Genomic DNA, 15955 nt, shown 5'->3' on the forward strand with positions numbered 1-15955 from the left:
GGCCACCTTTCAAACGGTCGCCTACATGTACGGCTAAACCAACATTTTCTTTTACTCAGTTTTATGTCATGTTTGTGTTGACAATGACAGCAGAAAAGACTGTTTAACTTCCATAAGTTTGCATGCACTAATTATGGGTGTAAATCTTTATTTTTGCAGGGTGGAATAGCTAAAATCGATTGCTTTAGCCATAATCCATTTAAAATACAGTTATATCAGGATGATTACAGATGCTTAACGTCGGTGTGCGTTATCCTTTCAACGGCGTCCAAGTTTAAAAATGTTGCTCTTGACTGGAGATGGAGTTTAAGGATTTAAAGGCATGGTCTTCCTTTGATACTTCATTGACTGCCACCATCTGGCTTGACAGTTGATGAAATATGTTTTGGCTTCAAACCTTTGTCTTAGCTTTCTCCATGCAAACAATTTGTCAGAATAGCTGAGTTTTTATCTCATTTTGGCCATAAAACTTTACTTCAAAGGCATTGGATGTGGACTGCAGCAAATTTAGTGGTTCCTAAGGCTGATGTCTGTTTTAGTACACGCTGACCATTCATGTCTGAGGAAGACTGTTTGAGTTAGATGGTTGACATCTCAATACATTTGGGTCTTCCAGCAGGATAGTTACACCAAGCCCCCATCAAAGCTGGATGTAGAATGCTAGCTACTATTAACATTTCACCATCAAATAGTGTGCATAAAATTCAGATCTGATTCTGAAACCCCAACCAGATTAAATCCTGCCAGAATTTCTCAGAATCGTGTTGAGATTTAATCCCGCAAAAAGAAACTTCTCCAGCCAAAAATATTAGAGACATTCGTTCACAAAGTGAGTGGATGTAGGATTACCACCACCGTTGGGTCATTGCAATACCAGGAGGCCTTATTTTTTATTTAATAGAAACAAGTTTATTTCTGTAAAAAGTTATAAAATGAATATTGTACAAAAATAAAGTTTGCAGAGAGCTTTGGTTCTGTAACACAAAACAAGTGAGACAAGACAGGATTCTCCCCCCGCCCCCCAACACATATACATAGATGCGAACAGAGTGAAAACAAAAAAACTTCTGATGCTAACATTGCAGATTCCTTCGCATTTAACAAAGAAGACGTTTGCCAGCGGACAGTCAGGTGAACTGTACAGAAGATGAGAGGCAGGAAGTGTTATCAGAAGGACGATTCAACTGTGTGAGGTGATAAAAGTCAGGATTTTCTTTTGTTTTTATCATTATTTGTGTTTAGTGCTTGGCCTAAATTCAGCCTGATGCAGTGGATTTGTTCTGTGCAAGGGGGATTACACAGTAAAGCTGGCCTGCTTGCTGCTGGGTGGGCACAGATACCTTGGTCCCTAATCCGTGCTAACATCAAGACCTACACGAGGGCTCTCTTTGTTCCACTTATAATGACCGCCCTCCCCTTAAAGGGGGGAGCAGCTCCTTTCCTTCATATACGTCGTGGTTTTAGTTGGAGAAATTATTTCTTTACAAGTTGCTACGTGCAGAGAGCATGCAGAGCAGACCCATTGTCCTCACGCCAGATTTTTCCAAAACACACTCTATTGTCCGAACGTCTAGTCTTCTGACACTTACAGCAACTGCTTGACAACAGCCGCTACAGTAGCTAGGTCTTCCTTAAATTGTCTTTGCCGGAGGGGATACGCAGTTAAGACTCACATCAGAGGATCACTTTCAAGTTCCCTTTGAGGGAATAAGAGCTGCCAGTTAGGGCGCGGACAGAAACGCGGGCACACTAACGGAGACTGAAGCTCATCAGCCACCGCTTAGGCCCAACGCACAGGCAGCCTGAGGTTTAGGATAACCTTTGCTGATCGGCAAATCGGCATGGATGTTTTAAAGCTCCTCGTGGAAACGGCTCCCCCGGTTTCCATAATGTCATCTCATTTGATCCAAAAGGTGTTGTGGTTTTTAGTTAATCCACATACAACGATGCACTAATACTATGAATGGAATTTAATTGATGGTTGTATTTATTATGGAATTTAAATGACAGGGGGAAAAAATAGACATGGGAAAAGGCACAATCCTTATATCATAGGTTGCATTTTCCAATTTATTTATCTTCTTGTCATATATTATATTTATTATTATATTTAAGAGCTTATCTGCATCGGCGTCGTACGTCTCTTGATTTGTGTTCATGTACTGCAAATGTCCCCGGGGCCATAACTTGAACACCTCTCATCCAGATAGATCGGAACAGCCTAATAGCACAATTCAACTTGATTAGATCTGTTGTTTTGTTATATAAACCTAGAAAAGAAAACGCTTCACGTCCATTGGTGCCACTTAGCAGGTTGAATTGCAGAATGCTGTTTTAATTATGTGTTTCATGGGTTCCAGAAGGTTGCGAAAGTAACTGAAAAGTGCCTGGAAGCTGGGACTTAATGTGGGGAAATTCAAAGTTTTCAACAGCTTATAAAACTTAATGACAATCATTTAATTTGCACCTTTGATGATTTTCATCCAATTAAATAAGTCACACAAACATACCATAAAAACTCCTTCAGTAAACATGTTGCTACAGCATGCAAATTGTGACTCAGCGACGTTCCGGATCTGAATTCAATCTTGTAGGACTCGATTTCAATTGCAAAAGTTGTGAAATAACAAAGTCGTGAACTGACCGCAGCTCGCTGAGGTTTAGCCATCTACTCTCGCAGCCCACGAGTTAACATTGTTTCCTTTCGAGTTTTTTTTTTTTTTGCTTCAGTCAACTCACTGATACTAAGAAATAGAAAACTTTGAGCCTTGTTCCTGCAGTAACAACATTCATACCAAAAGAGTGTTGTTTATGATGTGTCTCTATAGAAACAGAGTATAAAGAATGGATGATTTTAATGTAGAAGTCGAGGTATGTGAGGAGAGAGACAATGTTTCCCATGTCAAAGAGCGGTCACATTAAGTGAAAAACGATGGAAACTACACCGCTGTCTCGAAATGCTAAAAATCAACCAATCGTTTCTACCATAACTCATCTACTGGTCCCCTCCTCTGTCTCTGCATGTTGCCTTTATGTTGAATAACCACCATTTGGATGGTTAAATATAGCTGGAATTTAAATGACAAAGCAAAAAAACAAACAAACAAACAAACAAACAAAAAGCTTTTCCAAGATGTCTGGGAAAGCTTAGCAGTTTTGAGCAAATCCTGAAATATTTTGCATGGGAAAACTCTCTACTTTGGCACTGTCCAGAACAAATGAAACAATTTAATAAATAGAAGAAGAAGAAAAAAACAGCTTTTTCTTTCATAATATGGATTGAAATAAATAACAATAAGTTAATTCCATCTCAATAAATATACCTCTTACACAAACCTCTTATATATGATTGCTGTATGTTGATTGCTTTTCTTATGCAGATGCATTCCACCAGTCTTTTCTGCACCTTGGTGTGTTTTCCTTGGCTCTGAATGTCAACATCAAGACTATACAGGGGAGGTGATTTAGACTACAACTGAGAGAGGTCCCTCAACTCTCTGCACTCATCTGGAGACAGCCAGCTAAGGAAAAACTGAATTCCTGGGAAATTAAATCCTCCTTGCAAGATCAGTTTTTCTTCACCTTCTGTTTTGACAGCATTCTGTAAGTGTAACAGTATTTAATCTGCTGTAAACTGGTACCTCTGCGCACAATCTCGAGGATTATATGTGAGTTTGTTTCTTTAGCGGCTGTTCCATTGTCTCTCACGAGCTCTCGCTGTAATCCACTTTGACCCGTCTTGATATCAGCTGACAAAAATAAGAGACTACACACCCTGCCCTCCAGAGCACACGTCTGACTGCAGTCCCTCCGTGCGCAGCATCTGCTGAGATGATCCAAAGTCCGCTGCGGGATTTCGTCGTGACTTCCTCAGACGCAGGCACACTTCCGGGCCGAGTGCTTTTTCAGAGTGTGATACACCACGTCGTCGTCCAAAAAAGACAGATCGTCGTCGAAGGCGATCGGTCGACAGCAGGTGCGTGAGGGTGTGTCCTTGTCCAGCTTTTTGTTGTGTGTGAGGTTGTTCAGGATCTTGTCGTAGTTGGTCTCCGCCTCAATGCAGGGCCCACTACAGTACCGGAAGATCAGCTCCTCCTTGGTCTGGTACCCTAGCCCCAAATCCGTCACATTGAGATGGACCTCCTTTAGTAAGCAACCACGACTCTGTACAGATATCCTGTCCTTTTCTCTCTCCGCTCCGCCTCCCTTGCCTCCTCGGCCTCCTCCTCGGCCTCTACCCTTCTTCTTCCCCCCATGCCCTCTCCTCTCTTCTCTCGTGACTTTTGTGTTTGCTGCTCCTCTCTGTCTCTGCTCCCGTCGTCCTGCGGCGTTCCCGCTAGTTTCCGATGACCTTCGGAGTCTGCCGATGGTAGCCTCGATAAAATCCATCACGTCCTCAAACTGGTCTGGATAGGGAGCTGCTATGTCATCTGTGAGGTACGGAAGAAGGAGATTAGTTTATAAATCGCAATTACACATCTTCTGTTTTTAAAGTGAATTTACTATATATCCAAAATCAATCAATCAATCAATCAATCAATCAATATCAAACTTTATTTGTATAGCACATTTCAGCAGCAAGGCATTTCAAAGTGCTTTACATAATTAAAATAAAAACAGCATGTGACATTGATTAAACAGTGAGAAAGAGAAAGACATTTTGAAAAAGATTAAAACAATAAAAACCGTAGACATTGTGAAAGAGAAATAAAAAGAAGTTAATAACTAGATGAAAAGTAAAAATAAAAACATTAAAAACATCAAAACCCTTATTTAGCCATAAGCAACTCTAAACAGGTGGGTTTTAAGTTGAGATTTAAAGGCACCCAGTGTTTCAGCTGTTTTACAGTTTTCTGGAAGTTTGTTCCAGATTTGTGGTGCATAGAAACTGAATGCTGTTTCTCCTCGTTTGGTTCTGGTTCTGGGGATGCAGAGCAGACCAGAACCAGAAGATCTGAGTTGTCTAGACGGTTGGTACAGCAATAACAGATTTTTAATGTATTGTGGTGCTAAACCGTTCAGTGATTTATAAACTAACAACAGTATTTTAAAGTCTATTCTTTGAGCTACAGGGAGCCAGAGTAGGGACTTTAAGACTGGTGTTATGTGCTCCATCTTCCTTGATTTAGTGAGAACGCGAGCAGCAGCGTTCTGGAAAAGTATTGGGGCACCTGCTTTTACACACATGTGGACTTTACTGATATGCTATTCTTATTGCAAAAACTTTAATATGATGCAGCTATATTTTCTCAGAGCATTCTTTCAGAAACTCGTTTGTAGCCAAGTAGGCCGCGGCTCATTTTGCTCCTTCTGAACTGAGCATTTTAGCATTTTAGCTTTAGTTTTTGTCTATTCGTCCGTCTGATCTGGTCACAGAAGTGACAGTTTCAGAAGGGAAACTTGCACATCCATTTCCTCAGCGACATTCGGACTCATTGTGTGTAAACCAAAATAATCCCCGTTTGGTTCTGGTTCATCCTAATCGCTTACTCCAACCACCTTAACTGATTCCTTTCAATGTGGCTCTACTTCAAGCCCCCCCATTAACAGAGCATCACACCCCATCCAGTCACCACAGGAACCACTGGTCAGCCATTTGTATCCAGAATGTCATTGTTTCAGTCAAGATTCATACCTCATGATCATAGAAGATCGATGGAACGTAAACTTTTGACTTAGTTCTTTCCTCACCGCGAAAAACTAGAGCAAGGGCCAAATTACTGCAGACAAGGCCTCCAACCAAGACATCAACATAATAATAATAATAATAATAATAATAATAATAATAATAATAATAATAAACAATACAATCAACTCATCTACTTGATGTAGACTCTGACCTTAATCCTAGGGTTGCCAAGTCTTTCAGATCATTTTTATTTGCAACTTTTTCAGGTACTAGATGGACTTACCAATGATGCAAAAGATACAGAAAATAATCTACAACTATGTTAAAGTCTTATGTAAAAGTTACACATTTTTATATAATTTTATTACTTTATATTTTTATTTTATATTAGTCATCTCCAAATTTGTTAAATAAATAAATAGCAGAATGGAACAGAATAGAAATGTCCTTTTTTGTCCCACAATGGGGAAATTCAGGTGCAACAGGAGCATCAAGGGATGTAGGTTCACACAAGGATAATAAATGAAGAAATAAATTTAAAAAAAATTAAAGACAATATATTGTACGGTAACAACAAGATCACAACATAAAAATATGGTGCAGTTTTTAGAAACAACGTACTCAAATTACCTTGAAAAATGAACGGATTTATAATAGTTACAGTTTCTTTACCGATATCAGTAGGAAGCAGGGCGGGGGCTAAAATATCAATTTATAGGTAAGAAATGTGGGTCTGAACTGGGTAATGGGTGAAGCGATTTGTTCAAAGATCTTCACAAGGATGAACAAGCATGCCTGGTGATGGCAGCTCCTATTGAAATTTCTATGATTATGAAATAACAGTTTAACTGTTATTTCACTGAAACAGTGCTTTTTTTTTTTTTGCTTTTTTCTTTTTATCAGGGTTCCTGTTCTCATTCACCACCCCCTTACAGTGTGTTATACAAATGCTGCGCTTTGCACTTCCATTCACACTACAATGAGCACATCAGGAGCAATAGTAGTTTCAGTCTCTTGCCTAAGGGGACTTTCAGCATATTTTAGTAAGGGAACAGAGTCATGCCACATCAACACTGAGCCGTGATCATCCTAGAGCCAGATTTCAATTTATCGCTTGTAATTTTGCGAATAAGATTACAAATTATTTTCACGTCAAAAGAAATTGCAAATGCACACTCTTTACCACTTTCAGTGTTGAGTTTTCTACTTAGTAACGTTCAGTTCGTCCTTTTGCGGCTTTATTCTGTTTTCTGATTAATATTTTGGTCATTCCCAACTCGCTCTTTGAGAAAGCTCGAGCTTTAAATCGCTAATTAAAATGTCAGCGCTACAAAAGTTTTTGTTGGCTTCAGTTGTTTATTCTGTTCCTGCTGTTTAATTATTCTTGGTGTTTATGAAGCTACAAAAAGCAATGAGTCATTGCACCAAAGTTCAGCACTTTAACCACCAACTGGCAAAACCTGCATTTTGACTTCCCACCTATGTAAACATCTTGCTGACAACACCCCCATCCCTCAAGGAAACAGGAGTGCTCGATAAAAACGTGCAGGAAAGCCATGGATTTTGCTTAAAATGATCAGGATTTACTCAAAGAATGCCTGAAAGTGTCCAGGGTGTTTAATCAGCTTCCAAACCTCACATATGAGGTCTCCTGGCATCTGTGGAAGGCAAGTGCAACCCCATGATCAAAAGGCCCCAGAGGATCTATAACTAAAGTTCAGGTACCAAATGTTCCAGCACACCATCTGATGTTTGTTGACTATGTCAACCGAATAGGCTCACTATTTGTTGTAGACGTGTTCTAAGAGGTTTTCAGATTTTTGTGAAATACAATGTGAAATCCACAGGGCGTTTCGAAACATTACAGCCACAAGCTTTCATTGAGATTTTATGTGATAGACCAACACAAAGTAGTGCGTAATTGAGACATGGCTCTCTCTGTTTTGTTTTTTTTGTTGTTGTTTTTTTTTTTTAACTAATGACAAGTGTCTTGCGTGTCTTGGCTGAAATTATAGATTCAAGCTGTTTGGAAATTTTTTTGTTTTTCTCACTTTTTTGGGGTGGGAAAAATCTCAAGCTCAGTCAGAATTAATGGAGAACATCAGCGATTGTCAGTTTTAAGCTTTTGCCATAGATTTTCCTCTGGATTTCGTAACTCGTCGTTGCAAAACATTAACATGCGTTGATGTAAGCCATTACATGCTCATGCTGTTTGTTTAGTGTTGTTACCCTGCTGGAAAGTATCCAGATTTCTCATCAACAGCATTGTGAGGCCACAAGTAAGGTTTTAAATTCAAAATATGTCAATGATGTTGCATTTTAGCCATTTGTAATTCAAAATCCCATTAGCACTGGTGATAATTTTACTTATCTAAAAAAAGTTAATTCTGTTCTGTATTCCTATCGTAGTTTCATTTCATCTTGGGAGGTTTTAAAGAAAAATCAGTGTACCAACTTTGTTTGCTGGCACTTCCTTCCTAGAGCTAAAAACGCACCCAGGTCTTCTCTTAACTCCCCGCAGAGTTTGACCTTTCAGGCAGAATTTGTGAGCTTTCTCACAGGAACTGCCAGGTTCAATGCAGTCGAGCACAAACAAGTCACAAATGCGTTTTAATGTCTGATGGGTGTCATTATAATACGCGCAGACTTGAGAGGCCGTAAGAAAGGGAAGTCATATGCTTTGAGTTATTCGGATGAAACAATTGAAAATATGCTGCTGTACATCGCTGCAGCATCTGCTCTGAGCAAAAAAAAAAAAAAATATATCGAAGACTGAGTGAAAAATTTGGACCCTCCTGGATCCCATGTTGATCTCGTTAAAAAGTTACGTGAACTGGCACAGGTATGGGAGCAGTGAACTTGGTTGTAAATTAGTCAGATGCTAATTATACTACCTGAGCATGTCTGCGTAACGGGGGCAACGCCTCTGCGCTCAGATGTGTGTTAACCTGTTGTACGTGCATCAAGGAGTCACAGCCGGCGGGGTGAGATATCTGGCAGGTGGTGTTGTGGTTAGCGTAGCGTCTACTCTGCAGTGTCCTCTATCTCTTCTTCTTTACCTTGGCTATCTGATCTGCCCGAGCGCTACAGCTGATTGGGCTGCCCTTCGTGTATCAGGTGAACTATGGGGCCAATCTGTTTAGACACACCTATCCTTTGATTTAGGCGCCTTGTATTGTGTGTCAGCTGAAAGACGTGGTGGCTACAGAGTGCACCTGCTGACAGATTATACTGCGACACCTAATGAGCTGAATCAAACTCTGCTATTACGTTGCTCGATCAATCGTGGAGACTCATGCTGGTGTCTAAAATAAACACAAACGAGGCAGAAATGTAAAATAAGGCTTTTGTCATTTAAACATTATTAATTTTGAAACTCCAGTGCACGTTTCTAGAAATATCAGTCCTATTCTCTCAAATAAAAAAAAGGTTCACCATGAATTAATGTCAGATAAAGAGGTCAGACTTCATGGATCCTGCAGGGTGGATGGATAGATGGAATAGTAGGGAATAAAGTCTGTATATATAACCAAAATTGCATTTTCTAATATATATTTTTTTCATATTACTCCAGACGTGGAAATAAAAAAATAAAAAAAACTTTTTCCAGACTGCGTAAGAACCCCGTTTTGGCATGAATCTCCTTAAAAGCGGAAGCCTGCGCATTCCAGTCACAAAATTTAACAGCAAACCGTGTTTTTATTTGACATTAAGCATAAACCGAGCGACCTATCCCCTCTCCCCGCATGGCCGCTCTGTTTACACTGCTCCTGAAGACTTCATCGTCTAGGGATACGCTGCAGATCAGTGATGTCACCGCGCTCCAAACACAATATGAAGTGGCAAAGACAAACACATGCCCCAAATGTTCCATGCCTTATCTAGTTGTTAGCTGTGATTACTCCAAAGTGAGGATGATACAGTGTCACACTGATCCAAACAGAATACATTCCTGCCCACCGTCTCTGTCGGAACGAATATAAACACAGGGCGCTTATTCAGTGCTTCAGACGAGCCTTTGCACCTTGAAAAAAACCTCCTGTGACCTGGTTCACAGCGCCTCCTCTGAAACCTGCCATGATTTCTGAGTTTTGGCAGATGGGTAAATGTCACGGGTGTCTGAGGCACAGAGAGGCATTGGGGTGAATGTAAACACGCGGAGACAGGGGGATGTGAAAAGTGAAGTCTGCTGAGGATTGGAGCTGTTCAAAGTCTTTTGCATCCAGCCGGTTTGTTTAGACAACACGATGATGTAACACAAAAGCAGCAATAAAACACAAATTAAGACCTCCATCTGATAACCTGTGAGTTGGATTATTCGTGCAGCGGGAATCGCTTCACGGGGTGTTTTTCAAGATGCACCACATTATTTAGTATTTAAAAAGTAACTTAGCAGTATTTATGTGCATTTAGACAGTCGATGTTATTTATCTTACTTATTGCACATGTTCCTTCCTGACTGCTTAAGCAAACAGGATGGTGTGTCTGCTTTCTTTATAATGTCAGGAGATGTTTGTTCCACAAAAGAGGAAAAATCAGTTATTCCCCCTTGTGCTTAATTGACTTCTCCAAGGCTGGGAAGTGAACGTGCGTGACGGACCCTGCTCAAAGAGAACTGTTGTTACTACACGTCTCACACTGATATATCTGATCAGATGTCTTACACTGATCTTCCATGGAGATCTCCTGAAGCTTGTGCTCTTCACGCTGGAACAGTGGCTCTTCCTCTTCCACAGACAGAGACCCAGAATCACGGTAGCTGCTGGGGAAGCGAGTCCTCTTGGCTTGCTGAGTGTTTTGGTAGAGAGGCCGTGTAGCGACAGAGGTCAGGAGCAAGAAACACGTGGCCAGAACATCCCATAACTTCATCTTAGACTCAGTTCCTATGATGAAAGCTGCAAAATAAACTTGGGTCAGTCTCGCTGTTTTAAAGATGCTCATGAATAAAGTTGACAGATTTCAGAACTTTGGTACGCGCTACCCTATTTATACTTTGAGGCCAAGCAAATTAGAAAAGACGTCTACTTTCTCCCAGAAAGCCAACCGACGCTTTCCGAATCAAGCACATGAAACGATACAGTGACTAGACGTTACCACAACTCATACTATACTGATAACCGTGCCAACATGTCAACAAGGTTTTACTCCGATTTGTTTTGTGAACGCTCTGAACATAAAAGTCTATCGATGAAGTTGTACAACAGCAGATGGAGACCTATCTACACTACAAAAAATAATTTTGGAAGGTATTAAATTTTAGTCATTTGTCACTGAATTCTAATCAAGGATACTCATTTTTAAATGTGAAGTCAGATGTTTAGATTCCAATGCCATCTACTTTTCTTGGGTAGGGGGGGGGGGAAGAAGAATTACTATTGCAACAACACATTATGAGTAGAGTAAAGCAAACCTGTTTCACAACAGTCTAAACCCAGCTCACATTCCCTACTGGTGGGGGAGGGAGAGGAGTAACAATTCTTCCTTTACATTTTAATTACACTTTAAATGAAAATATTGTTTCAGTCAACTTTATTCTGATTTTCAGAGTTCAGCAGAGGACTAAAGCTAAATCAGGCAATTGCAATCTTTGGCCCATTTTCAGACAATTTTCCATTTTTGTGACAATTTTGACAATCAGGCTTGTTTTAACATAGGTTGTTTTATAAATTAATATATTTAGCAGGGACTGATTGTAGCAGTGCTTAGTTACAGCTACTTGATTATCTCAAACAACTTTTTGACAACGTTTAGACATCTACAGATGTTTTAACATGTACGCCTTTTCACAGTTCGCTTTTCAACCATGTTTTAACATTATTTAGCGAGAGAGCTGCTGTCGCTTTCAGGAAAAATGTTGCTCATTGGGATCCTTTTGCTTCAGAAAATTTGCTCTTCTGGTTTAGCTCTAGCTCTAAAGCTAAAGTAATATTTTCTTAGCTAACTGACCATCTGTACTCTAAGGCTACAGTTGCCAATGAGTAGCATTATTAGCAGTGGTTCGTGGTTATGCCATTTTATTAGAATAGATTTAAAACATTTGTGTCCTGCTTCAGCTAGTGCTACCGAGTCAAACTTCTTTGCAATTTGTGTTGCTAACTTTGAGGAATATTTTATCTCTCATGTAGTTCAGTAACACTGAAGAGGCTAAAGTGAGACTTTCTGTCAAATTTAGCTGCTTCACTTGGAGACTTGTTTGTAATTAATGAATGACCTTAAAGTTTAATTTTTATACCTTCACCACAATTTTTATTTTTGTTTATTTTTGACATGCAAGGACAAACCACATGAGCAAAATTTCTTTATTAATTATATACCTATAATAGTTTTTATTATTATTATTATTATTATTATTATTATTATTACAAGGGAGTAGCCTGATTCACATCTACCTCCATAAAATATATGCAAATTACTCAGGTAGTTTCATTGTTTTAATTCTAACAGTTTATTCATATCAGTGTGATATTCTGTCAAAAATACCCCAGATTACTTACGCCCAAACATTTGGAGTTTTGGATGAAATACGTTTTCTCTCATCTGGTGTCAGATGATGCGCAAAGGGTGCGCCTCACAAACAAGAAAACAAACGCGCACAAATACGGCTGGTTAAAGCACGCACCTAAGCGTTTTGGCAGTGATAGCCTAAATAATGGTGTGAGCCAGATGGCGACCCGCGGAGCTTACGTGACTCTGTCTAATGGCATGTTGAGTCTGCTGAAAACCTAAACAGCTACGTATGGATAAATACTAAACCTAGACGACGTGTCTAAATGCGTAATTCCATATTTAATTTGCCATTTTAAAGAATAAACACACAAAAATTAACCTTATTTTGCTTGATTTAGACTCCCTGTGACTAAGAGCGATTACAGAGATTCACTTACCTTACATATGGCCCATGCAGACCTAATATTTTCTTGGTAGTTTATAGTAAAATCCAAACAGAAAGCGCAACTCCTGGAGTGTCCCCAGCTGACTTAGCTGCGTAAATCATGTCAGAATCTCCAAAAGGAGAATTCCCTTAAACCAATATTAGTCCAAGTACAGAAGGAAAAGGTCGCTCTGTTGTGCCAGATTTGTTCTCCGTATTCCGACCCAGTGCACTGAATAAACCATGCGTCTCTGAAGACGGCGGACCAAAGTGCCTCTGCGCCTCACGGAGTACAGTTGCAGTCGCTGATTAATTGGATGCTACGTTTCCACTCTGGAAATCCGAGAGAGCTCCACCATCTCCGATCGAAAGGAGTCCAATGAAGACATCAGAGTGTCCAACAAACTAGAAAAGCCCCAGAGGTGCGTTGTTACCGCTCATCTGCCTCTTGGTAAAACAGCTCAATTGTACTGTGTCCAGAATCTCCGGTATTTCCCACCAATCTCGCCATAGTAAACAACAGATATTCAGATAAATGTTTTCCACTTCCTCCAAGTCACTCTGTGTTTACGCAGAGGTCTCCACACGCGTCGTCCTCATATTGGACTAAAGCAAGGCAGATGTCTGCGCACAGCACCGCGCCAGGCGCAGAGGGGCTGTTTGGAAAGATTTATAGTTCAATGCGCTCTGACGTTTGGGGGGGTAGTTGGTGTCCGCCCCCTCTTTTATAGACCCATGCGAGCGCAAACAGTGAGTAACAGAGGTCCGCATTTCTCTCCAAGCCACCCCTGGAGCCTTGTTTGGAGGAGCGAAGTTTTCAGATGTCTTGAGGATTATGTCACACATCCTGATGTCCTCGGATTAGATTTCAGTATGCGGAATGCGATTTGGAGATGTTCTGTTGCGGTGCATGTTTCTAACCTGATCTCCGCGCTCCGTGCGCCTGCAGTGTCAAGTTCCGTCTCATGGCTGCACACATCTCAAATGCAGGAGTGACACTTCACCTGCTATTTACTCGGAGCATGCTCGTGCAGACGCGAAGGGAGCTTTTAAGGAACTATTTTTCTGGCCTGCTTTAAAATTTACAGTTTATTTAACTGCAAACTCGATGCTGAGAGAGAGGGAGGGAGAGGGAGAGCAGTTCATTGGCGCATGTTGGTGTGGGAGTAAATTGGGTTCTGGTCAAAGTGAACTCCCGACGCGCATAAGAGAAACCTGGGAAAGCAGAATTAGCCTTCATAGTTTAGAAGCAGCCTGCTTTCCAGGGGCGCTTATAGAAATTTTGAATTTAATGGTCAGTTGTGAGCAGCTTAAAATCTTGGGATGGCACAGAGGATAAAAAAAAAAAAAATTATTGCATTATTTCAGTAGTTTTTATTTCATTTTATTTTAGTAGCCATGATACTACGGTGAAAATATAGATTTCATTGAAAACATCTTGATTCTCCTTATGATTTTTTTTTTTTTTTAAACAACACAATGACTCGTATTTTATTGGGGGGGGCGGGGTTGTAATTAAGTTTATAACAACATGAGCTGTTTTGATTTTAGAATCTTAAGTTTGCTCATTCCAAAAAATAAGATACATAAAACAGTAATAGTAATAATAATAATAATAATAATAACAAAATGCAATGTTCAAATTTATTGTAGCTGGGGGAGCCATGGGATAGAAACTAAAAAAAAAGGTTTTCTTTCAGTTTCACCTGAACAACTTGGCTACGGCTTATCCGCATGTTTAGTCCGGTGGTTGGTAACGCTAACGTTTGCATCTGATTTGTAGGTTGTGCATCAACAAATTAAAAGGCTTTTTTGAAATCTATGTTTTTATACAGCATTAACTCTTTTTGACCACCTGTTATTGAAAATTTATCCCAATTAAAATAGAATCAAAAAGTATTTTGTAGTGTTTCTAATGTTACATCATTTACAAAATGAGTTTTATGTTATGTGGTTGTGTGTTTACATGTGCAAGGCGGTAAAAGTAATATGGTGCTCACCCAGAAAGCCATCATGCTGCTAGAACGATCGCTGCTAATTTCTAATAAATATATTTCTATACGACAGCGTTGCCGGAGTTGGAGGTTGTCCAGTAAACCTGTAGGAGTGCTCCCTGCCCTCTTTGGTCCCCCCTTGGTGGCGCCACTGCTGCTTATTTATCTCCTGCAGATCTGAATTCCACAAGTTACTCAGGCCTCTGAGAATTAAACTCCGTGTTCCCGAGCCGGGACACCAGGTCCAACCACAGCTAAACACTTGCGTGTCCAAGAAGCGCTCTGGTTCAATTTTTGACTTGCAACGCTCGTACAAAAAAAACGAGAGAAAAAAGGCGAGCTGTTCAATAAAAGGCTGAAAATCCTCACTCTGACACCCTAAATCCGCACTGACTTACCTGTTACTCAGCAGCATTAAAGCTCAGATTTGTTTGCTCACAATCCCAAAACGTCTTGTTTATACATGTTTTTCTTTCAGGCGATTTAGCTGGGCCCTGCCCATCCCTGCTGCGTCTACATTTCACTCTGCCAAGTCCTCATCGTATGGATTCCTCCCTGTCAAGTTCTCACATGGTTTTATTGTGTTACCAGACAGCTGCTGGCTCATTTTCAGTGACAATACCCCGTTAATTTTAACTCAGCTCATACTTATTTTGTAATTCATAATCCTTTTCAAATCGTCTTGCATTTTGAAGTAATGCAAGTCTGCATTGACTCTTCAAAGTGGCTCCTATTACCACTTTGACTACCAAAACCTAATTCTTCCTCATTGACGGCATTTGTGATACTATTTACTGATTCAATGTTTTTGTCTTCTTGAGTATCACTTCTTAAGCCTCCTTTACAAAGCGACAACATGGTCATAAACGGCCGTAACAAAAGATCATGGAAAAACAGGAAGTGTAGCTACACTTCCTTTTTAAGTTTTCAGCTCTTAGGTAGAAACGCCTAATGCTTCAAATTCTTACTTTTTACAATCACTCAACACTACAATTGAATTGAAAATGAATAGAAAATCAGTTTGTCTTTCTGTTCGACTAGAATATAAGATTTTTGTTCCCCTGCCAGTGCATGCTGGATCGCCTCAAGGCTCTGCACAGCCCTAAACAAGAATATGCAGGTGAAAAAAACTCAAAGATAGAAAGTCATCTTTTAACACTGTTTAAACAAACTCACACTGGTGAATATAATATGAATAGACATTCAGAGAAATCAGATTATAGTCTGATTGCAGAGTTTTTCTAGTGTGGGTTTTCAAGATGACTCAGAGTTTGACAGCAGTCAAATTCAGTCACATTTGCAGCCTTTTAGTGTGTCATAAAACTAGGAAAGACAACATTGCTTTAAGTGGAAATTTCAGGCATAAAATATCGAATTTGGCATCTATATGACCCCACTGTCTGACAAAAGACATCAATGTCAACTACATCAACCTGTAGGCTTAAGCATTTATGAATCAAT

The 15955-nt window shown here is 40.0% G+C and overlaps 1 protein-coding gene across 2 annotated transcripts; it reads right to left on the reverse strand.

Annotated features, from left to right (window-relative positions):
* Nucleotides 1-1222: 1222 nt before the first annotated feature.
* On the reverse strand, nucleotides 1223-15155 carry gdnfa (glial cell derived neurotrophic factor a). Of its 2 annotated transcripts, none has more exons than XM_015035594.1 (3): nucleotides 12514-15155; nucleotides 10294-10524; nucleotides 1223-4430 (listed from the first exon to the last, which is right to left on the reverse strand). In XM_015035594.1, exons 2-3 carry the CDS (start codon nucleotides 10496-10498, stop codon nucleotides 3871-3873), a joined length of 765 nt encoding a protein of 254 aa, XP_014891080.1. In that variant the 5' UTR covers nucleotides 10499-10524; nucleotides 12514-15155; the 3' UTR covers nucleotides 1223-3870. The 2 variants fall into 2 exon arrangements, with proteins under 2 accessions (XP_014891080.1, XP_014891079.1); XM_015035593.1 differs by lacking the exon at nucleotides 12514-15155 and adding an exon at nucleotides 12124-12495.
* Nucleotides 15156-15955: the final 800 nt, after the last annotated feature.

Source organism: Poecilia latipinna, unplaced genomic scaffold, assembly GCF_001443285.1.
Source record: "Poecilia latipinna isolate Pla-1442-1.1 unplaced genomic scaffold, P_latipinna-1.0 Scaffold339, whole genome shotgun sequence".
In the NCBI taxonomy this organism is placed as follows: domain Eukaryota; kingdom Metazoa; phylum Chordata; class Actinopteri; order Cyprinodontiformes; family Poeciliidae; genus Poecilia; species Poecilia latipinna.

Coding starts and splice junctions, on each gene's coding strand:
- gdnfa (XM_015035593.1), bottom strand. CDS start 12,166: ATGAGAGAAAACGTATTTCATCCAAAACTCCAAATGTTTGGGC. Junction 10,525..12,123: donor AAAACTCCAAATGTTTGGGC/GTAAGTAATCTG, acceptor TTTATTTTGCAG/CTTTCATCATAGGAACTGAG. Junction 4,431..10,293: donor GATCTCCATGGAAGATCAGT/GTAAGACATCTG, acceptor CGTACCTCACAG/ATGACATAGCAGCTCCCTAT.